The 23158-nt window shown below is 43.5% G+C and overlaps 1 protein-coding gene across 1 annotated transcript; it reads left to right on the forward strand.

The window, feature by feature from the left end:
• Positions 1-3670: 3670 nt before the first annotated feature.
• LOC143321797 (uncharacterized) lies at positions 3671-23158 on the forward strand. Its single transcript, XM_076732437.1, has 9 exons — positions 3671-3812; positions 4023-4086; positions 10917-11271; positions 13694-13768; positions 14562-14864; positions 15925-16042; positions 17237-17513; positions 17690-17821; positions 20904-23158. The coding sequence occupies exons 2-9, from the start codon at positions 4039-4041 to the stop codon at positions 21000-21002; spliced, it is 1407 nt and encodes a 468-aa protein (XP_076588552.1). The 5' UTR covers positions 3671-3812; positions 4023-4038; the 3' UTR covers positions 21003-23158.

Raw genomic sequence — 23158 nt, forward strand, 5'->3', positions numbered from 1 at the left:
GGCGTTAAAGGCTGGCAGCCCAGTGTTGTAAAGTGGATTGTGGGGTGAATCACTGTCTTTTATAGCGCTGAGGTTCCATTACATGGCCAGCTGACAGTGACAATGATACATTGTCACTAGAGAGTAATCATACAGCCTGTTCATCCCTCTGGTGTATCTGCAAGCAAATTATGTCAGCCAAATGGTTGTAGTGTGTGCTATTTGATCACTGCCACTGGACAAGCAATTATAATCATTAGAACTAATTTCAGAGATTTAACAACATATGGCACTTTTGCTTGAGTGATGAAATGTTGGTTATTGGAGAAACAACAGTGCCAACATGATATTTGATAATATTTTTCTTTTGATTTCACCACTGTCTGTGAAATCTGTTTAAAGTCAGCACCGTATTTGTGAGGTCTGATATTGGTCTGTCTGTGTCTGCATTTAGGTCTCTTTTCTTTTTAGCTGTATTCTACTCAGGGCTCGATCAAACCACTATGGGGCCCTGATAGAGACATGAGCTTTTGGAGCCATTTTGACCATCTGTTCCTCCTGCTCTCTGTGCATGTGATCTGTCACCTCCAAATTCCTATTAAAAGCATACTGCAGACTGCACACGACAACATTATATTTCACCTGGAGAGCCAGTAAACAACAAGTAGTCCCAGTTTTGCATACAGCTCCATTTAGGTTTATGCATCATGCAAACACAATATCACCAATATGTTTCTTAAAGCTAAATAATGTCTCAGGGCTCCTCTGCAGGAAGCTTTATAATGACCTATTGGAGCATTGTAGTGTCTTTCAGCTTATTCTTGTGTTTTATGGCCAACAATTTTACTGTTTTGATTAAATTTCACTGCTCTTATCAGCACAGCAGCTTTAATAAACAGGCTGTACAGTTCCCAGATAGACACAGTGAACATAGTGACGCATTTAGCAGCTAAAGACCCAGAAATTTAATTTAGAAGCTAAAAGGAGACTGAATATTGGATTTACACTTGTCCAGTGGCCACAAACACGACTCAGAATTTATCCCAATGAGGAATATGTTCACCACAACTAATCTGTAATGTGTTAATGTGTCAATGTTGTGTTTACAGGTTGTTCCAATGCCCATAAGTGGTATAAAATATGGAGTAGTTGCCAGCTTTGCCCAGTCGGTAATCCAGCTTTAATAGTCCTAAATGTGCTTTAATGTAGTTTGTCTGTTTAGTTCTGAATCAACCTGTCCAGGGAGTGCGGATGATAAGTAGCCTTTGGTTTTATTTAAGAAAAATCAACAAACAGCAGTCTGCAGACACATTAGCTGCTGTGTGAAGATGCAGGAGAATATATGCTATCTAGCACTGAACACAAAGAATAGCTGAGTCAGATGGGAATAACATTAGTTTTGCGGGTCCACACTATTAGAACAAATTGAAAATGTGACCTATTGACCAGCATCAGTAGGATTCATCCTCTGGGGACCCCAGTAGTATGTACAAAATGTCACGGCAATCGATCCAATAGTTGTCGAGATATTTCAATCTGGACCAAACACATGATCCTTTTCATGATGCACATTTTTGTCTAAACCTTTTATAAACACTCCTGTTCAAACCATCATTCCACTAAAGATCTCAGGGATGTTGAATGGGAAACCACAGATACGCATTGAAAATTCAGTTACCCTTTGTGTGTTTGTCTGTGTGTGTGTGTCCATGTGTGCTACATGCCAATTACAGGCTCACATTCCTGAGGTCTACTCTGTAGCTGTGGGCGTCTTTGCATATGACTTCTTGAATCTGGACAAAACAAAGAGCGCAGTATGAGTGGATAGATTCCCTGCGCATGACCTCACACTCTGTGGGACAGCTCTCCGTTACAGAACAAACAGCTCATCTCTAACACACTCCCACTGCAGGCCGGTCGGACCTTGGTCCAATAGACACTTTTCACAGATTGATTTTCCTTTTTATTGTTGTTCTTTATTGTATGGGTGGGGATTGCTGCACAGAAAAATTGGAGAGTATCTTCCAACAGCGCAATGCTTAACAGTCATCTCGGTGTGCTTTGGCCAGCAGCTTTATGGCTGAGTGTATGTGAGCTGTCCCGAGGCAGCAACATCCCGCCCATCTGGCTCTGCAAGCAGTCTCAAACAAAACAGCGAGAATTATTTTTGTGCTTGACCACAGTTTGATGGTATCTGCATCCCTTCTGTGCCCGTTCTGCTCTGCAACCAGGAATCCTGCCACACCAGAGTGACACGGGTGGAATGAAGCCAGACATTGTCAGCTCATTATCAACACCTTGTCAGCCAACTTTCTCCACTCCACAGCTCTCCCTTCCTGTGTGTGTGTGTGTGTGTGAGGGGGAGGCTGTTATTGAGTGTGGTGAGGAGACCGTGGGACGACTTCAAGTTGAAAGATGCCTCCATGCTCAGTCACCTCATCTGGGGATTACAGCTGCCAGAGGAAAGCTGCGCAGAGCCACAGTGAAGGAAGTGCTCATGAGCAGCATCAGTCCTCTCACTCTGGCACCTTTTATCCCTCATTGTCTGTCCCCTACAAACCACTTGCAGTTCATCTCAGGTACAAATAAGCACGCACAGAGACACAGACACCCTTCTTCTTTCTATTTCCGTTTCACAAACTTCTGCTTTTTTTAAATATGTGTGTGTGACTATATTGTTTGTGTGTGTGTGTGTACGTCTGCAAGCACTTCCTGCTCTCTGACAGCGCTGCGATAGGAACATCCTCCTACTGCATGAGCCAGCGAGACACTCAAGCCTGGCCCTCCTTTCCTCTGTCTCTGTGCTGGGATATTTTCAGTCCGTTTCAATGCACACTTCACTTTTCTGGCTCCTTGCGTGCTACATTCTGTACGTATATGCTGTTTATCACGTAAGAGGCCACCGTTCGTTAGCGGCACACAGAGAGAATCAGCAAGAGGAGGGGAGGAAATGAACAATGGAGGGGAAATGATCAGTAATCTGCAGTTGCAGCTGTCAGCCTCCACTGCAGGAGCCTGCCTGGATCTCATTTTAGGTAAAGTCATGGAGGCCGGACATACATGAGTGTTTGAGGAAGCCTGCGTGTGTGTGTGTGTGTGTGTGTGTGTGTGTGTGTGTGTGTGTGTGTGCAGGAAAGTGCAGATGAGTGGGGAATGCTTCAAGAAGCAAACTTTCTTTTGATCCTGTGATCCTCTGAGCTCCTTGTGGAAATCTGTTTGTCATCAGAAGTTATCTCTTTGCACTCATTGTGACACATTCAAATCTTTGTTTCTATATATTTATAGGAGCTTTAAGCAGCTAAATGTGTTACCATTCACTGGAGAGCTACTATTTTGCCTACTCTTTCATACTGGTGGATTGAGCTATTTAATTGTTTAATATTTGAGAAGGTATGCTATAATATCAAAGGGAAGCTCCAAGATGTCAATAAGAATGAAACATTCAGAGACTGTTTGTTGTGTATCTGTGGCTAGTTGTCTCAGTGTGTCTGGGTTCCCTCGCTCAGAGCATGTCAGTGTGCTGATGGTTATGTCTGTGGGGCTGTGGTGTAGATTGTCCATAACAAAGATAATAATCACAACAGCCCAAAAAGATGAAATAATAAGGATGAAGTTGCAAGAGGAGTCAACAGAGTGTAAAGCAGACAGGGGGAGAGAGAGGGAGAGAGAGGGGGAGAGAGAGAGAGGGAGGTCTGTGCGGGAGCCGGAGCTTGCCGTCTGGAAAACAGCATCTTTCCCTCCACTCTGCTTCTCCCCTCTTCCCCTCTCGACATCTCTCCCACGCTCCGGAGCTCAGCCTTCAGCTCCCCGGATCCTCCCCAAATTCTCCCGAGGTACAGCCCTGTTTGCGCCCGCGCGCGCTTGTGCGTGTGAGTGCGCGCGAGCACTTGACACTGCGCTCAGTACTTTCCGTACTCTCTCTCTCTCTCTCTCTCTCTCTCTCTCTCTCTCTCTCTCTCTCTCCCTGCAGCTGAGGTGGGCGTGTGGAGCCTCTGACCCTCTCTCGCCCACTCTCTTTCTCTGTCTCTCCCTCTTTGCTGCAGCTTTAGGGGGCTATGGATGGACTGCGCTTACCTCCACTCATCGAGGAGGCTTTGGACTCTACAGGTCTGTGCAGCTGTTTTTGTCGCTGTGTGTGTGTGTGTGTCTGTCTGTCTATTCAGTGCAGTTGGATGCTGCTATTTTTAGCCCTGCACTTACAGATGAGATGTGAGCGGCCGAAAAGGTAGAGGGCTCCATGCTTTATCCCCGCTTAGACAGAGTGTTTACTCCTAAAGTGAGGCATGTGGCGGTGAAGTGAGGAGGCGGAGGGGCTGGAGGAAGGTGGTCAGGTGGTAGGAGGTGTGGGGATTATCGTGGAAGCCCGTCTTTATTAGGAGCTGTGGTCGAGCTGACAGACTGACTGACGAGTGGGCATTACTGTCAGCTGTGGACATTTGATGGAGGCTACATGCTGCCAGGTAATGGATGGCTGGCAGCCAGGGCCAGGAAATAATATAGTCATTAGTCCAGGCTGTGTTGCATATGTTATTCTGATTGACAGTTGATGCAGTGCAGTCGTGCAGTGTTGGGCAGCTTTGAATTCTTTTTATACTTTGCGTTTGAATTGTTTTCAGCTCACAGATGAATGTGCACACAGTGTTGGTGTCGAGCAGCAGCTTGTTGTCGTCGCTCTTCGCGCCTCACACAGTATCAGCACTGTGTAAGTGTGTGCGTTCAGGGAAGAAATGCGTGGAATGTTTTTTGAGTGTCCCACCAAAGAAGAAGAGTGTGTTCTGTGCTTGCTTTGAAGGGGCGTGCAGACTGTGCAGCTCTGTGTGGGACACTGCTGGGCGGATGTTTATTGGTGTGGAGGGACTCAGAGAGAACCACAGGTCAGCGGCCCTTTGACCGGTGGCCAGGTTGCCACAATCTGGCTTCCTTTTCCTGTGTCATGCTGTCCAAAAATTGAACTTTCAGTAACATGTATTTGGTGGGTTATTTCTAGACTTATTAAACCACTTTGTTCTATATGCTCAGTGAGTAATTTGCTTTCTTACATTTATTATGCTGAAGCCTGCGTATTGACCATCATAACATGCTGTCTCAGGAGAAATTCTTCCTCCCTAACAAGCTTTTTCCTGTTATCTTTACTCTTGGGATCTCTTTCCTTTCATCACAGCCTCAGGCATCCTTTTAAAGCGGGAAATTCTGCATCTAGTGATGGCAAGTGTCTGGTTTAATGTAGCGTGAATCCTGACTGATTGACCATAATAAGGACAGACATACAGAGAGAGAAAAGTGGATTGAGCGATGGCTAGTATTAACTCGAATCTTTTTGAATTACACACACTCGGGGATCTGAATGGATTAAAGTGCATTTATTCTGTCCTGGCTGAGGTCAGCTCTAGCGAGACATCAGTCTGGGTTCTTCAGACCAAGCCACCGTTTTTGTCCTTCAAAACAAAAGGTGGCTTTGTTCTGAACAGTGCTTATTTTCTATAGGCTTCAATTTCCAACGCTTTGTCAGTCCTCCTGGGAATGAACGCCACACTGCACTGGAAGGAACACTTCTAACATCACTTCCTACATCTACCAACAGGGAATACAGATGCCCTCGCACAAACACACGCTCCCTCTGATCAATAAAACACCATTAGAGGCTTGTTTGATATTTGCAAGCTGTCTATGTGTCTTAGAACCACCGGCCACCATATTTTTCCTCCCACTTGCACGAGTCGCCGTGCATATCTCTCGCCATCCTTCTCTCTGCTTTCCCACTCAGTATCTCTTCCCCCTCTTTCAATCGCAATCCTCTGCTCTCTTCAGTGCCCACACACCCTCCAACACACACGCATGCACGTCCATGCGCCCGCATAGACACGCAAACCTTTGCACCTGCCAGTGCCTCAGCCCACACAGCATTTCTCTCCTGTCCTCTCCAGTGTTGTGCCCTCTCGTTGTGAAATTCACATCAGCAGTGATGCTTCCCAAGGGTGCGCAAACAGGATTTTCTCAGCTCTCCGGGACTAATAAACAGCAAAGTTGCCGCCTTAGACAAACTTTGTAGATGTGGGAGCGGCAGAGGCCTCTGAGAAAAACAACAAAGTGAGATTCTCACATCAGTGTTTAACGTGGCCAGTCATGGGGCTAAATGAAAACAAATCTTGCATGCTTTTGCACTCTCAGGTATCCCAGCTCCTTCTCTCTCAGCCCCGAAGCCCTGAAGTCTGACGTGTATTCCCACACCATCCTATCCCCATTCCCCCCAGTCAGACTTGTAGTGCTTCAATTTAAAACAAGCTCTCGAGGCACTCTGTGGGGCGCTGACAAAAATGAGTGTGCCACATGTTTTTTTATTCACTCTTGGCTGCATCATGGAAAAATTCCTGAAACTTTGGAGTGAATAGAGAAGGTTCATGAACTCATGGCTCCTTCTTGCAGCTTATTCTATGGATTTTTTTCTTACTTTTCGTCTCCCTCGCAGAAACGCTTGGCATTGTCAACCTATCATTAGACGCCCGCTCTCTCCCACTGGTTCTTTATCCTTTTTGAATTTGGCAGCTAGGTGGTGAGCTGTGGTATCCCATGTTTCCTCTGTGATTTAACGGATGTAAAACCTTCCAGAGAGATTGCTTTCAGGTGGGAGGCGCTGATTTGTGATCAAATGGATTATTACCGCATCACTTGTTTTCATGCTTTGTTATCTGTCACTATTCATATCCCTTAATGGAATAGCTACACAACAAGTGCATGTACACACACTGCACCACCACATAGCCACAAAATGCTATAAAAAACATATTCCCTGAATCACTTACCTACAGTATGTACACACTGACACAGTATTTGTGCATGCTCATCTAATGAGGCCAAATTATTGCACATTCTGCAACGCGTCTCTATTCCATTGACCCACTTTCTCTTATTTCCCTTTGAAAGTGCAAACATGGATTTTCCATTTAAATAACAGAGCGGCTCATTAAGTCAGTCCAACTCTTGGGTGCTTGTGGTTCCTGTTTCTTTTCTTGTCCTCTGCTGCCTCTGTTGTTCCTCACGTTGCCTGGAGTTTTCAGGCTCAAAGCACACAGAGTCGAGGAGATAAACTCACATTAACCTCACGAGCCCTTCGCCCCGTGTAGCTCTCTCCTCATCTCAAGCTGCTGAGTCTCACGCAGTTTGAAGTCCTCACTATGTGGGCCTCATGGAGACCTGATAAGATCACTTGGGCTTTTCTGTGGGGCAAAGCAAATAGTGGTGAGAAATGTTTCCATGGTAAGCAGAACTGTGGGCAAAAACACAGCTTTATTACCAAGGTGACTTTCCATATGGTGTGCAGAGGTCACCATGGAGATAAACTTGTGTACGGCTTCACCTGCCTCCTGTTACTTTCATGAGGAAGGGAGCAGCTGGAGTACTCTCCTTCCTTCCACCTCTCTTGTTGTCTTCTCCTCTTTTCGTCTCTTGCTCTCACATGGTCTCTCCGCCTTTTTCGACTCCCCCTCCCTGCTCTGTGTTATGTGTTGCTGAGGAAGTGTGCCAGTGCAGGGGAAAAGCTACAGCATCAGTACTGGGCTGGCTTCAAAGCTGGGGTAGGAGGGGGTGGTGTACATTATGCATGGCCTCCTACACAGCTGCAGAGATCCATGGCATACATACAGATACCTAACACTTGTGTGTTTGTATATGTGCACAATCATACACAAGATTGCATGCACACAAGGTGTATATACACACACAGGTACAAGTATGAGCACACAGAGATGTTCACTCACAGTATAAATTCATGCACTTTTCTTATACACTTAAGACGCCGAATCAAAAGTTCAAACACAAAAATGCTGCACACACACTCAAACTATTAACACTGCCACCAGCAACTCCAGCACCACCACTCTGCTCTGTCCCATTTTCAGCTTGGTTCATCACAAGGCGACCATCACACTACACCCGCAGACGGCCTCCTGTTTCAGGGAGCCGTCATTTCTTTTTTCACAGCTGATTTGACTGCAGATGTTATCCTAAATACCGTAAAATGAGATATTTAACTAGCAGTCGCAGCGAGAAGAAGGTGAATTTCCCTTGAAAACTACCGCATTTCAAGTCAAGTTGCACCTGATTACATGAAGCATTATGAAAAATGAAGATCAAGATTGTAAAAAATGTGTTAAGGTAAAATACTCCTTATGCAGACATGCCTTCTGTATATTGTTATCTGCTCCATCACACCGTAAGACTGGACTTCAGTTTCTGCTGCATATTAAACACACAAATAACTCTCACAGCAGAATCATACTTTCCTGTGGTGCCAGGTTAAAGCAGCTCTCCCAGCATGCCTCTGTTTGCTAAAATCCTCACTCTGCTCTTCAATTTTGCAAAGTGCAAATTCCATTACAGTCCTCACTCCATCACTGAACACCAAATCAAAAGCAAAACAAAGGCCTTGTGTTGCTACATTAATGTTTAAATTTAATCTCAGACAGCTATGCCGAGACGCAGACAAAGAACACTCAGCCTGCTTGTTGTCTCTTTTCGAAAGCTCAATGTTTGCAGTGACATTTTCAATGTGTTTTGCTGCAACGTGATTACGAAGGAATGTGCTGTGGCTAGATAAAGCCATCCTCTCCCTGGAGCTGTAACACTGCTCCTGAGATGACTCTCCTGCCCGTCCCTGCTCTTCTGTGCATGCAGCATCCATGTCTAATGCAATCCCTGCGTGACTAAAGACCAGCACTGTGCCAAGAATGCAGTGGAGTGATCACAGGTGTCACTGCAGCTGATTCTGCTGCACAATATGTTTGACATTCACTCACAAGGTGAGGTGATAAAGCTTCTGTAAGGAGAGACATGATTGACTTGGGAACTGGGACTGGGAACACTGGTCAGCAGGGGTGACTCTGTCAGGTGGCTTTGTTGAGTTACAGGATGTTGGGAGGTATTCTGATAAGATAGAGGTTAATTCCTTTTGCAAAGATGCCATCAAAGGAAGGTGGGAAGGGTTTTCTTGCCTGTCACGTCTGTCGAGTATTAGTGGATATCCTAAGCATGTTAGAAGTGTGCACAATGCCTCATTCTTGACATATTTTCACACTTTCAGTTGTAGTTTGTGTCCATTTGTGGACAGTCTGAATGCAACATCTACAAAACCCTTTAAATAAAATACAGCACAGATCACATGAGCTGAAGCTTTCCGAGTTATTGCACCCTGAGCTGGGCATCCTGGAGGATTTGGATGTGAGTGATATTCAGTGGGAAGCCTTTTGTCTCTTGATGGCCTTTTGCTGCCGCTGGCTATACAAGCAGCTCCAGCTCTCTCCCTGCCACCCGGCTCTAGCGCTCTTCTTTATGACTAACTCATTACAGCAGCATCAAAGTTTAATGACAAAATAGCCCAGCGCTCATGAAACCTCTCACTTCCCTCTCAGGGGCTGCATTGTTTAAATGAACATTATTATGAGACAGGAAGGACTTAGGGTGCAGCCGGCTGCTAATGTCATACACTTACGACAAAAAGTATGTTGCATGTGCTCGGTTGTGATGGAAATAGTTGCATCTGGTGAGGTGAACAACACGGCGGAGAAATAATTACCACAAGAAAGGGAAGCATCCCCTGAGCCGAGATTACACCGGTGAGCATCACTCTTAATTAGGTAGATCTTTAGTTAATGCTTTACTCTGTCCCCCGCTGCACCTTTTTTCTCATCACATCTCTCAGTTCTGTCTCACATCAGACATTATTCCGCTCCTCAGTCCTCGTTCTGCTTCCCGAGTACAAACAGCAATTCTGAGGCACTCGGAGACCACTGGAACACGAATGTGTGATGCTACATGTCAGTTTTTTTCTCAGATGGACTTCACTTGACTTGTTATTGAGAAATAAGAGAGAGCTGATAGCAGGTCAATGTGTGAGACGTAAGCAGAATTTTTGGGGGCCAGACAGTAACTGAGGCTTTTTTTTTTTTTTACCTTTTAACCAGACATAAGAACAAACTAACACTGAATATAATCTCCATTCAGCTGTGACCTTTCCTGCCTCATGGAAAAGCTCATCTGACTAATGGGAACAGACCTTTCTACCTAGTCAAATGGGAGTTTACCATCTCGTTGTTGTGGCGTCAATGATGCCCTCCTTTCTAGTTTTCTGACCCGCTCTGCATTTGTCTTTGCAGCTCTAGCGGGCGACAGCTGTTGATGATGTCAGCTCTAGTTTATTAGTATATCCCCACATTGTCTCATTGGACTTTACAGGCTCACATTAACAACAGCTCCTGACCCAGCCCAGGCTGTCTACAGGAAGCAGGAGAACAAATGTAATGGCACTGTAATAAGAGAAAAACGTGTGTGTTTTTGTCATATCTCTCTTACTATGAGTGCTAGCTTGTGTTATTGTGAACTTTGAGGTGCATTGTTGAGTGGTGAGTCATAGTGATTGCTTCAGCATACAGACCCACCTCCCCCCTTCCCTCTCCGCATTGTGTCAGCTAACTCACTCCACCTACTGGTTAGAAATCACCGTGCAGATAGAGGAACGTGTGAAACAAAGCTGTTTCGTGTGTCATAAAATTGTAATCAATTGTCATCAATATGTATTTTATATGAGTGCTGCCTTGGTTAACAACTGCACAGTATCAAAACTTTGACAGGCTAGCCATTTATAGGCAGAAAATCTGATGCATTTTCCCCAAAATTATTGGATCTCTTGTTTCCTTTCTATTAAAATCTCAGCTCTAATCTCAAAAGAGTGTTGTCATGATTTAAATAAGTGTGTTAAATTAAGGCACATGAGTGAAATAGAGGTTGGTGTGCAGAAGAGTCAATGCCACTCTAATCACCAGATGGTGCTGTTGATTCAAGAGAAAACACAATCCATGCTGCATTCAAAGCATGACTGAATTTGGGATGACAGAGGGGCATGTCACCTGTAAATCTCTCTCTGTCTCCCTCTCTCTCCCAATCAGGCATCCCTTTCTAATATCGCTGTCATCTCTCCATCAGATGACCCGTGTGATCTGAAAGCAGAGTGCAGCCCCACCATGGACAACGAGATAACAGCAAAGGAGAGAGGCGTCCTGGAGGAGAACAATGAGAAGGAGGAGATGGACCAGGAGAGAGCTCAGGAGGAGGAGGGGGAAGAGAAGAAGCTGAAGGAGGAGGAAGGCGAAGGGGAGGAGAAGAGGAGGAAGGAGCAGGAGCCGCTGACGGAGGAGCAGGAGCTGGAGGAGCTGAGGGCCCAGGTGCTGCAGCTGCTGCTGGAGCTGGATGATGCCAGAGAGACCTCCAACAAACACCAGGAGAGCTTCCATGAGCTGCAAGGTGAGACCTCCACCGAGACATCTTGTGGTGTTTATTCATTATTAAATGCTTTTAATCATTAATCTTCCTTTCTCACAATCTTTTATTTAGTATTTACTAACAGACATCTGACCTGAAATAAAGATCTATGAAAATGAATACAAACATCCTCCACATAACCCAAATCCTGTCCCCCCCGGACACAATTTTCTGCATTTAAAGGGAATTTGTCAACCTTATTCTCATATTGTTGTCCCTTATGACTATGAGCCATGACAACAATTTACTCACCATCCTCAGATATAGAGATTTATGTAACGCAGATTTTGGCAAAAATCCCCAAAACTTCAAAAGAAATCATATCAAACACTAATTGAATCAAACTGAAAGTAATCCCCTGGAAATATCTGTTGCTCTTGCAGTAAACTACATAGCAGTTTTAATGCAATTAGCCACAACTGGAATCTCCTTCAATAGTACAGGGGCAATGCACTCTGCTCAGTGTTTAGCTTGTTATTTTATTTTGCCGACGTTAACCATCTTCTTGTGCTAGCTGCTGCTATTTCCCCAGCATAAAAACAAGATAAATGGAAATCACAGCTCACACTAATGTCAGCAAATTGGTGAGCTTGCATAAATAAGGCAGTCAAGTCATTGGCTAGACGACCAAAAAGTGGTTATGGCATGCTATGCATCACTGTCTGGCTCGTAAATGTATGTGCAATTTGCATTTGTCACCATTTTCAATCTGCATGTAAAGAGTTATTGCAAATCAATGTGCCAAAGTGCCAAATCTCTGCCATTGAGTTGGTGGGTTAAATGTCATCTACACCAATAAACAACGTGGACAAAATCTGAGAATAAGATCCAGGTTGTCAAATAACACGTTTAAATAAGACAAAGGAAAGTTAAACACCACTCACACCTCTTTTGCCATCTGGAGTCTTCCCTCTCTATCAGTCAAATTTATTATGTTGAAAGATGAGAATGGATTCCTGCTTGGGAGATCTCAACCTTAATTGTTATTACAATAAAATAAAATTAAAAAGAAAATGCAATTTGCATCTCAGCAACTGTTTTTCAATTCTTCCCACACAACCACAGAAGGAAACTCCTGTCCTCTACCTGGACAGCTTAACTTTCCACCACAGACATCCCCCGTTCATCAAAATCAAGCAGAACATGGAGAAGCATAAATGTTTATATGCAGCCACTGACACGGTCAGCTCCTCATAAGCGCTAAATGGAGCATCACATCATACCTTAGAAATGATGAGCTTAACTTTCAGGGACACTAGCAGTGAGTAAGGCCTTGGGTATGGGGCTGCAGTGAGCTCAGTGTGTGTGTGTGTGTGTGTGTGTGTGTGTGTGTGTATTTATGAGTGTGTGTATATGACTGTGTGTCGTTCTAAAAGACATGGCGTGGTGAGCTCAGTTGTTTGTCTGGCAGCAGTAGAGGCATTCCTCAGACATCTGAGTGCTTGCTGAGGGAAACTTCCAGACTGGGTGTCCGAGACCACACTGAGGAATCACTATTGGTCAACTCCCACTGGGAACAGTCAGCTGCTGGCTGCTGGCAGCTGTTGGGGGGGGGGTGGTGGTGGGGGTCCTGAGAGGACATTGTCAGAGAATGATGTAAGGTGCAGGTACAGATCAAGAGGATCTATGATTTTCACTGATTAGTAATACAAGTTTCTAATCATACTACTGAATTTCCCTGGTGTGGGATCAATAAAGTTTTACCTTAGTACGCTCACCACTTATAGACTGTTTGTAATATGATATAAGCAGGAAACGAAACTAAAAGACTAAAAGGTCATGCTAGCAGCTCTGTGAGGCTGTATATAAGTTAAATGCTAATGTTAGCATGCTAGTACAGTATGATTACAATGCTCACATGCTCATGTTAGGCAGGTATAATGTTTATCATGTTCATGTGAGCATATTAGCATGTTAACATTTGCCATTTTTCAGTAATGTGAATGTCACAAGTCTGCAGCTAATTGGTGAATCTCGTGATGACACAAGAGGAAAAATCAGGGAGCAAAAAAGATCAGAAGACTTCATCCTCTGGGGACCGTGAATAATGTCCCAAATTTCATGGCAACCTATGCTGAGATGTTTCAGTGAAAGTGGAGACTGACTGACTGACTGACAGTGACATTAAATGCCACTGCAAGGGAGACAGAGAGAGATTTACATTTTAAAAATGTACAAAATAAAAATAAAATTTATAAATCACCACACTCAGAAATCTAATATACTGGTGGTCTTGTATTAACGCACAGGCAGACACACAAAACTGCAGTCATTCAGTCATGCCTCAAGGTTGAACAGCTTATCAAGTTGTCATCTTTCTATTGGCCTGCTGAAGTGACATTTTCCTCTTATCTGTCTGCCCACTCCCCACTCCTCCCCACTCCTCTCCTCACCTCTCCACCAGGTCTGCTGGAGGATGAGCGTCTGGCCAGTGCCCATCAGGCTGAAACCTTCACTCGACAGATTCAGAATCTACAAGGTACCAACAAAATAAAACACTCAGCAAAGAAGTTTTGCACCTCGATAAACCCCAGAAAATAAGAGAGACTAGTCCATCAATCACCTTATTTGCTCTTCTTTAATTTCCTTGATTATTCTTGATTTATATTCTGAATATCTCAGACAGACGGTGCTATATATGTATATTAGGATGTAACTTGTATTCTATGTAATTTGGCTTATTGCTTTGAGGGTATTTATTTACTCTTTTGAGACTGATTTTTATTACATTTTGGTAGAGCGGCAATGTTTTATCTTTGTTAGTTGGGGAAATGCCAAACTGTTCCATGCATTAGTTCAAGAATTCTATTTGAACTGTTTAACCAAGTTATTACCGGTTTTATTACCGTTTCCTTGTATCATTGTACTTCTGGTTGTTATTATGTGAAGTTGAGAGGATTTTCCTTTCCTGAAGATACTAATAATCCGACTCTGACCCTGAAAACAGTTACTGTTACCGTCAGTTACATCAGCTCCTCTCTCAAATGGTTCCCACACATACAGCGTGTGCACACACAGACACACCTACACACACACACACACACACACACACACACACACACACACACACACACAGGCACATGCACGTGCAAGAACACACCACCCACACACACAAACACATGCGGCGCCACTGTTACAAAACTTCAGGTGAGATCATATATACACACGTATATACACACACATACACCTATACTCATACTGCAGTCTCACCCACACAGCCCCCATAAAGAAAATTTCTCCTCCTCCTCCTCCTCCTCCTCCTCTCCCCACAGCCCAGCTGCGTTCTGTGCAGGAGGAGATGGACAGCCTGGAGGAGGAGAAAGAGAGCGAGCTGGCCGAGGCCCAGGAGGAGCTGCGTGTGGCCCAGGAGGAGGTGCTCCTGCTCCAGCAGGCGGCAGAGGAGGCGGCGGCAGAAAGGGAGAACGACATCGCCTCGCTGCAGGAGGAGCTGTGTCGCCGGCGGGCCGAACTGCAGCGCCTCAGCGAGGAGACGCAGGAGTACGAGCTGGAGATCACCACGCTGAGGGCCGAGATCAGCATGAAGAGCCAGCGCAGGGAGGCCGAGAGGAGAGAGGGTGAGGGGCGAGGAGCAGGGCAGTAACAAGCGAAAAACATGGGGAGGTACAGATAGATGTAAGAGAAGAGGGATGAAGAACAGAGGTGGTGTTTACACGCATACCTTCTCCTCTCTTACAACTTTGTTTTACTTACAGTGTATCAAAGCTAAAATACAATACGTCTTTTTTTTGCACCTCATCTTCACACCTCCAGTAAACAGCCACCAGTGAGAAGGACACACTAAAAGACACAATCCCACTGTCTCTGCTTGTACTGTGGAATTTATCCAACTCCCAACTTGCACAAATAGCCCATGATCCGTCTTTGTGGCTGATATTATGAAAACAAAGCATGATGTTCTTGTTCCAATCTCACATCGTGTTAGCATCCCGCAGTCAGGCACATAAATCATTTGTGGGGTTTAATAAATATTACAAATTACAAATGTGACTGCTGAGTGTTGCAAGGGGAGTGGTGTGTGTGTGTGTGTGTGTGTGTGTGTGTGTGTGTGTGTGTGTGTGTGTGTGTGTGCAGATGTGTGTCTGCACTTAGGATAGCAGGAGCATGAAGTCATGAGGGGGAGGGACACACACTTTGAACACATGATGTCATGGCTGGGCTCTGCAGCTGAGCCTGGGGTGGGACTGAGGGACGGGAGTTAATATTGTATGTCATTGTTATAGTCCTTCATGAAAACATCCCCCAAAATGTATTTTATATGCAAGTGGCTTTCATCTTAAAAGAATAGTTTGACATTTTAGGTTCCTTCACAGGTGTGTGGTAGATTTTGTAGCCACTGGACAAAGCCAGGCTAGCTGTTTCCCCCTGTTTTCACTCTTTATGCTAAGCTAACCAGTTGACTGCTATAGATATGAGAGTGGTGTCAAGCCTCTCACCTACCTCACAGCAACAAAGCCAATATTTCATAAATGTCAAATTATTCCTTTAATATATTCTATATGTAATATGATGATGTTAAAGCCTCAAGCTACTTTTTAAAATTCATTTATCTGCATTCCCTTAACAATGACAATGATAGAAATAAATCTTCATTTCTGACCTTCGCTGTTCTGTCAGGTGACGTGGACCTGCTGAAGGAGGAGTGCCGTATGCTGAAGGAGGAGTGTCAGACCCTGAAGGAGGACAACAGACGTCTCTCTGAGAGGCTGCAGCTGCTGCAGAGACAGAGGACATGGTGAGAGGTCAATGGCTGCTCACTCATCAGCTGTGCCCACTGGATCAGCCGGAGGGAAGACCCTCTGGAATACTACCCCCTGCTCACAGCCAATTCACGTCACGTCTCATTTAGAGACGACGGGCCATCTGTTTCATCACAGCAGTAAAACTTTATTAATTGATTAGCGGATTGACAGAGAATTAATCGACAACAATTGTGAGACTGAAAGTTCAGTCCTGAGCTTGAAAACAATCTGCAAACAAGATCTTTTTAGCAGCTGCTCTGAAATTTTTGAAGGCATCACAGTCTCTTCCTCAGCAGATGGAGAACTGGGCATACTCCATCTGCTGAGGAAGAGCCCATGATGCATCGAAAGCAAACTTTATTTATAGAGCAACTTGAAACAGAAGTTACACAGTGCTTTACAGGAGGAAGAAAAGGGGGAAAATGGAGATAGAGGAGACAGAGAAGACAACATATACAACAGGGAGAAATAACCCACACAGTAATGGTTGTAAAATCAAGGAAAAGCCACATTAAAAAATGAGTTTTAAGATGTTTTTTAATGATGTGCACTGATTTGGTTTCTGTGAAACTTTGTGAGACTCGTGCGGTTTTAGAGTCGTGAAGTAACAACAGCAGGATGACTAAAACAGCTACTCAATGGACCCTGCGATGGTATTTTGCAACAACAATTTAAAAATATTAAGCAGATTGAATTTATGGAGCAAAAACGCTGAACGTTCTCCAGCTCCAGCTTCTTAAATGTGATTTGTTGCATGTTTTTGAAGGTAATTTAAAAAAAAATCAGTTTCGGTTTTGGGCTGTTGGTCAGACAGAACACACAAATGAGAAACTGTGATAGGTCTTTTTCATTTCCTCTGACATTTTCTAGACTATATAATTAACTGATGGTAAAAAAAAAAAATGAAAGTAATCCGTTTTTTCCTATTACAAGGCTGGATAGATACATTTGGTGGCATGTCTGCAGCAGAAACACAAATAACAGTTATCAGACAACATAATGAAATCTCTGCATTGTGCATTTGGCAAGACAGAGCAGAAAAATGCAAACTAGCTCTCTGATTATCACATAAAATAGCATTGCAGCCATTTCCGGCCTTTGATCACAGTAATTGAAGCCCGTTTTTGAGCTTTCAGATATTTCTGAAAGTATGTTGTAGTCTTCACCGTTCTATCCTTTTCTTCCAGCTCCAGTGTGTACCTGTCGCTGAAGGAGGAGGACACAGCAGAGGGCACGGAGGGGAAAGAGATGGAGAGCGGCTCAGATGAGGTCATGACAGAGAGCTACATGACCATGGCCCAGTCTGAGAACTGTCGCCTGGTGGACGCCTCCATCCAGAAGAATATTTCATTTGACGGGAAGCCCATGACACCGACCGGCTGGAACGGAGGCATCGCGGAGATCTTCTCCCTGAGGGACCAGCTCAAACAGGCGGAGGAGAAGGCCTCACAGGTTCAGAGAGAGGTATGATGCCTTCATGTCGAAGCAGTGCCTTGTGGGTTGATTAGGAGTATAGGTCAAGCATTATGAGCGACTTCTTCTATGATTTTAGGTGTGATGATTTCAATCAAATACGCTAAAACTGTTTTCACTAAATCCAATAAGCAAAAGTCTGAGATTTTGCCTTCTGTGTCCTCCAGTGTGACGGTCTGAAGATGGAGCTGCAGGAGCTGCAGGTACTGTATGACAGCAGCCAGAGGGAGAGAGCGGAGCTGGAGGAGGAGCTGCTGCGCTGCAAGGCAGAGCTGGAGAAGCTGTCAGAGGGCGCTCAGGTGAGGGGCAGACGTGAATAACATGGTGGTGTACCGTTGGTATCAGAAGAAGGGAAACTGACTGAAATATTCAGCTTTAAATGGTTAATGATGGCAGTCTTTAAGATATTTAAATTGTGTGGCTAGCTTTGCTTTGCACTGTTGACTTGAGGTTCTGTAAAACAGGCTGTTCTCAGCTCATTTATTGTGAAATGAATGAACTTATTCTAGCTTTGAGGAACCTCCAGCCTTGATTTCTTCTTGATTAAAGAAACGTTTTGTCCTTGCACACTGTCAACTAACACATAACACACCTCACCTCACACCTACTGTATCCTGTGTCTGTTGAGCCCACTTTTTATGTGTCTCATACTGTAGCGATATATGTTTGATATGAACTGACCTGGCCTGTCAGCCCATATCAGTATTTATTGTGTGCTTTGGGCTGGGGAAGCTTTCCCCCCACTGTGTCTGTGACAGCAATGCTTTAATACTGTTGTTGGACAAAAACACAAAATCTGCAAAAAGGCGTTCACCACCAAGCAAAAGATGCTTATTTTATTACTGAATCCAGTGCAGATATTGTTCAGCAGAGGAAAAGTTATTAAATGACCTTTAGATTTTTAATGCTTTTTCCTACTTTAAGACTATCTGTGCATTTTAATAATGTGCTGTTTGAGAGTCAACTTGCAGAGAAATGAAAAATGATTTGCAACAATGGAACAATTAACAGCTTTCCCTGTTTTCTTTTATCACAATTAAACTATTATTGCTTTTCTGTTTTCAAGTGGGAAACTGCAACATCCAAAACTCTTTAAGTTGAGCAACAGCCTTCTTAACACAAGGACCTGCAGGCACCAAAATTCACCGTCCCTTTGCTCATTGTTTGTCCTCTGGGTTTGACTTTTTGGCAACACAGTTAGCTTGTGAACGCAGCAGTGTGGCACTTGAACGCGCCCACCCATGGACAATCTGTGGTTTCAGCTGCATTACCTCACGAAGACAGACTCAATGTTCTGCAAGTTGATTTTCACTGAAAGGAAATGTGCATCCAAAAATCAGAAAAGAAGCTGAAAAAAAAAACACAATAAAAACTTTGGAGCCTTGTTTTGGAAATCGGTTGGAAGCAATGCAGAGTGCTGTGTCGTGAACACCAACATGGTCCTGCTTGTTTTCTGTAGTTAGGAGCAAACAGGACTAAAACTCTGTGTTTTGTCTACAACAGCCGTGATGAGATGTCTCTGCGTTGTGTCAAACTGTCTACCCGTGCCTGTCTCTGATGCTGTCCTTGTTCTCTGAATGTCCATGACCTCTCAGCCTGTATGACAACAAATTTAGCAAAGCGAGTGAGCTATAAAATGAGGATAGAGAGACAAAAATATCACCATGTGCTAGTCACAACGCTCATGCTGTATGTGTTTCTTTTTTTGTCACCATAACATCACATGCAGCCAATAAATGCCACACGGGGCTGCTCACACATACTCACATTGAGTCGATGCGTATGTCACCACGCAGTTATGCATTGCTTTGTATAACGGGAAATGCAAATCACTCCATCACCACCTTCCCCCTTTATATCACAGCCATAGACCATGTCTCACTTTTAATTTAATGATTTGCCGTAGTGGTCCATTTGTGCTGTCGTCACACCGTTTTTATCTGTGTTTTTCTTATTTTGCCTCCTCAGTCCATCCATTCATTCATTCCCTTCATCCCCATGGTCCTTGTGTTTGTTTTTGTTCCCTCCTCAGAGATTCATCCATCCGTCTGAGCACCCTGTTCTCTCCATCCCCTTCATAGGAATGATTGTAATAGTGGCTGTGGTCTGGTGCTGGTTGTCGGAGCTGGCGTCCCAGAGGGCAAGGTATGGGAGGAGCTTATCTCTATGTGATGCCTAATGCCACATATGGTTCTTACACACAGATATGAGAGTCAGTTCACCCAAATAACATAAAAACACGGCTTCTCACATACCTTATCTCGTGTTGGCCTTAAGATATCTGTTTGTTTGAATGTAGGGGTTGTTGTTTATTCTTGATAATTCACAGAAACAGTTGTCAGTGTTTTCTGTGGATTGCCCAGAATAATCAGAACACGGTTTCTAACCTGTGCGTTGTGTCTGCATGGCTCGATACTGCAAGAGGTAAGTGAGAAAATATGTTATTGTGCTATTTGGGTGAACTGACCTTTTAATATAAATCATTGCTCAAGATTCATTTAGAGTGGTGGTTGTTATGGGAGGGTCTAAACCCACTGGAAAAATCTCCAGGGAGTGAGGGTAGATAATGACACTAAGCATTTATGGAAGGTGGACAAGGGGCGAGTGGGCAGTTTGGCAAATTATAACAAAATATTTCCTTGTATGGTACTGAATAAGTTATTTAAAGGAATAGTTCAACATTTTGGGAAACATGCTTGTTTGTTTTCTTGCCAAGAGTTAGATGAAAAGACTGATACCACTCTCATTTCTGTGCTTTAAATATGACTGCAGCCAGGAGACGTTAGCTTAGCTTAGCATAAAGACTGAAAACAGGGGGAAACAGCTAGCGTACCTCTGTCTAAAATTCCAAAATATTCCTACCAGCCCATCTGAGTCCCTGTAATTTACATATCGTATCTTATTTGTTTAATCTGTACACAACAACTTGCTGTCAAAGCGCTGCAACCTCTCGTCTTCATTGTCACCACAACCCGCAGGAAGCAGTTAAGTGGTGGGCGGACAGATTAACTGTTGCTCGTCAAGAAATAGTAACAGCATGGAACGACCCTGAAACCACAAATTGTTGTTTTTATGTTTCTATTTGTGTGCAGGTTAAACAAACAAGATGCAACATGTTAATCAGCTTTGCAGGAGTATGTTGTATTTAGGAATCTTGGATGGAACTAGGCTAGCTTTTATCCTAGCTCCAGCTTTTATGCTAAGCTAATGGTGTCCCTGGTTCCAGCTCCATACTTCATGCACAGACATGAGGGCAGTAACAAACCTCTCTTCTAACTCTCTGTGAGACAGCGAAGAAGCCTATCTTCCAAATGGTTTATCTATGGCTGACTGAGAGCCTCTACTGACTCTTAACGCCACTCTTTTCCTGTCTTCCCTCAGGGGAGTGAGGTAGGTTGGAACTCCATTTTGACTATCACGGCAGCCACAGCTGTGCTGCTAATGATGACTAGCTTGTTGAGAGCTCTAGTCCGATGTTGACCGGATGGGCAACAACTGCACAGGGACGGACGTCTGCTTCAGACCAGCCCTCGTTCTCTCCTGCCAATGTCTATAGACTGAACTGGAGTTCTCAACACCTGATAGAGCTGACAGCTGCGTAGTAGAAAATGTGTGGAAATATTTGGCCTCTAAACGAGAAGGTACTACACGGAGGCTGAGAACGATGCGCTCAGGCTCATCTGAGATTGGAGACGGCTGTGATGATGAGTTGACCTGCAGAGAGCCCACATGAGGACATGATCTCACTCCACTAAATGTTTGCTCGTGCTGTGTCATTCCTCCTCCGTGTCTGTGTTGTTTTTCCCTCCTTTAGCTAGAAATGTGATAAAAAGACTGTTTTGATTATTAATGTGCACCAACTGGTTTTCGATTTATTTAACCATTATTTATTTATTTGTTTGTTTGAATATTGTTCATAGTTGTCTTTGATAATAATGACGTACATGGAGTCTGGACATTTAGTGCACTGAAATCCCTGAAATATGCCCTTAAAATAAAACAAAAAGAGCAGTTTGCGTCTCTTAATAAGTTCACTATTAATTATATTAATTGCTTTTCCCAAAATACTAGATGCTGCATACTGCGAAACTGGATTAAATGTCACAAAATCTCCGTAACTATCACTCACTAAGCTCCTGTCCCTGTTAGCTCGGTGCATGTGGCTGATGTTTAACCAGACATCACCCCTCATGGCTGAAACCAGCTCTACTTCACTGTGTTTTTTGGATTTGTGCTTTGCTCCCGGCTCTGTTACTTCCTGCCTCACAACTGTCTTGTGTCTGACTCTGAAACCTGACAGGCTCCTTACCCTTTAATTATCAGTTAAGCATGATGCCAGAAAGCCAGTCACTTTGAACATGTGAAACCCTTCGACCACAGCTGCACTGCTAACACGTGCAGTGTGGTTTGCTGCAGTTTTAAGATACTCAGCAAGTTTGGGAGCAAATTCTATGATCATTAAGCTATATTATGATGTCTTCTAACATTTAAACTCCACTGATTTCAATATGGAGGAATAAACTTTCTTTTCCACTGCAGAAGGATTTAAATGGTTTGGTTTTGTTATTTAGATTTATGGTGATCACAGGGTTGGTGATCGCACCCAGGCAGGACATCCAGTCACACCTTGATTAAACCGCTGATGCCACTAAAGTGAAAAAATCAGGGATTGTTGGTTGTGAGGGCATTTTAGATTGTTATGGTTCCAAAATATGTAAATAGAAAGGTGTGAGAAAATTGCAGTTTGTTTAAGCATCAATTACAATAAATATATGTATATGTGGAAGGACTCCGATTATTGTTTACATCTGTGAAATGTTTTTTTTTTTCTGTGAAAATGTTTTAGAACTGAAAAGCATGCTAGAAAACATATAGAAGCACAATATATAATTTATGTTCAATCAGTTACTTTGTATTTCGTGTAAATAGATGTGACATATAGTACTATGGGAGAGGTATTTCTTAAATCCATTTGTACTAGCTTTGTAGAAAGTTTATTCTATTTTGGAAGAGCATCGTATATTTGATAGCCAGATTATATGCTGTGTAAATGTTTATTTATGGTGACGTTATACGAACAAATGCTCGCATTGCTGATCATATTCAGTACCTCTTGGTTCAAAGGTGGTGTAGCCATTGCATGCATTTAGATTGCATTTGATCTAGGTTGCCGGAAAGAGCAATATGACTCCTGGTTTCTCCAGTCTGCTAAATTTCAGAACTGTATTGAAATCTTTTCTTGAACATCTGTTATTAAACAGAACCTTGATAAGCAATGCCTGACCAATGTTATTTCTGCATTTTAACATACACTAATATAACAATGTGCCACTGGACTGCAAGTGTCGTCGCTGTCTATTTAAATGAATATCGGTTTGAAGTTAAATTCCCATTGATTGCAATGGTACATAATGAATGTTGTCTGATTCAGAACACGACTTTTCATTATTTCTGAACTTACTTCATTAACTTTATCATAGTTTCACAAGCTTCTATATTGCACAGTGTTTATCAGCTTGTTGCTTTACATATTGATTGCATTGTTGTTTTCAATATAGTCGTGGCTATTTTGTTACCTGGAGGTCTATTTTGTACTGTAAATGACTTGAGAAAATAAATATAACCACCCCACATGA

Source organism: Chaetodon auriga, chromosome 6 (genome assembly GCF_051107435.1).
Source record: "Chaetodon auriga isolate fChaAug3 chromosome 6, fChaAug3.hap1, whole genome shotgun sequence".
Lineage (NCBI taxonomy): Eukaryota > Metazoa > Chordata > Actinopteri > Chaetodontiformes > Chaetodontidae > Chaetodon > Chaetodon auriga.

Bases quoted from the DNA above. Each gene is read 5' to 3' on its own strand.
- LOC143321797 (XM_076732437.1), top strand. From the start codon at position 4,039: ATGGACTGCGCTTACCTCCACTCATCGAGGAGGCTTTGGACTCTACAG. The intron at 13,769-14,561 runs GTACCAACAAAA...CTCTCCCCACAG, and splicing joins ACAGATTCAGAATCTACAAG to CCCAGCTGCGTTCTGTGCAG. The intron at 16,043-17,236 runs GTGAGAGGTCAA...CTTTTCTTCCAG, and splicing joins CTGCAGAGACAGAGGACATG to CTCCAGTGTGTACCTGTCGC.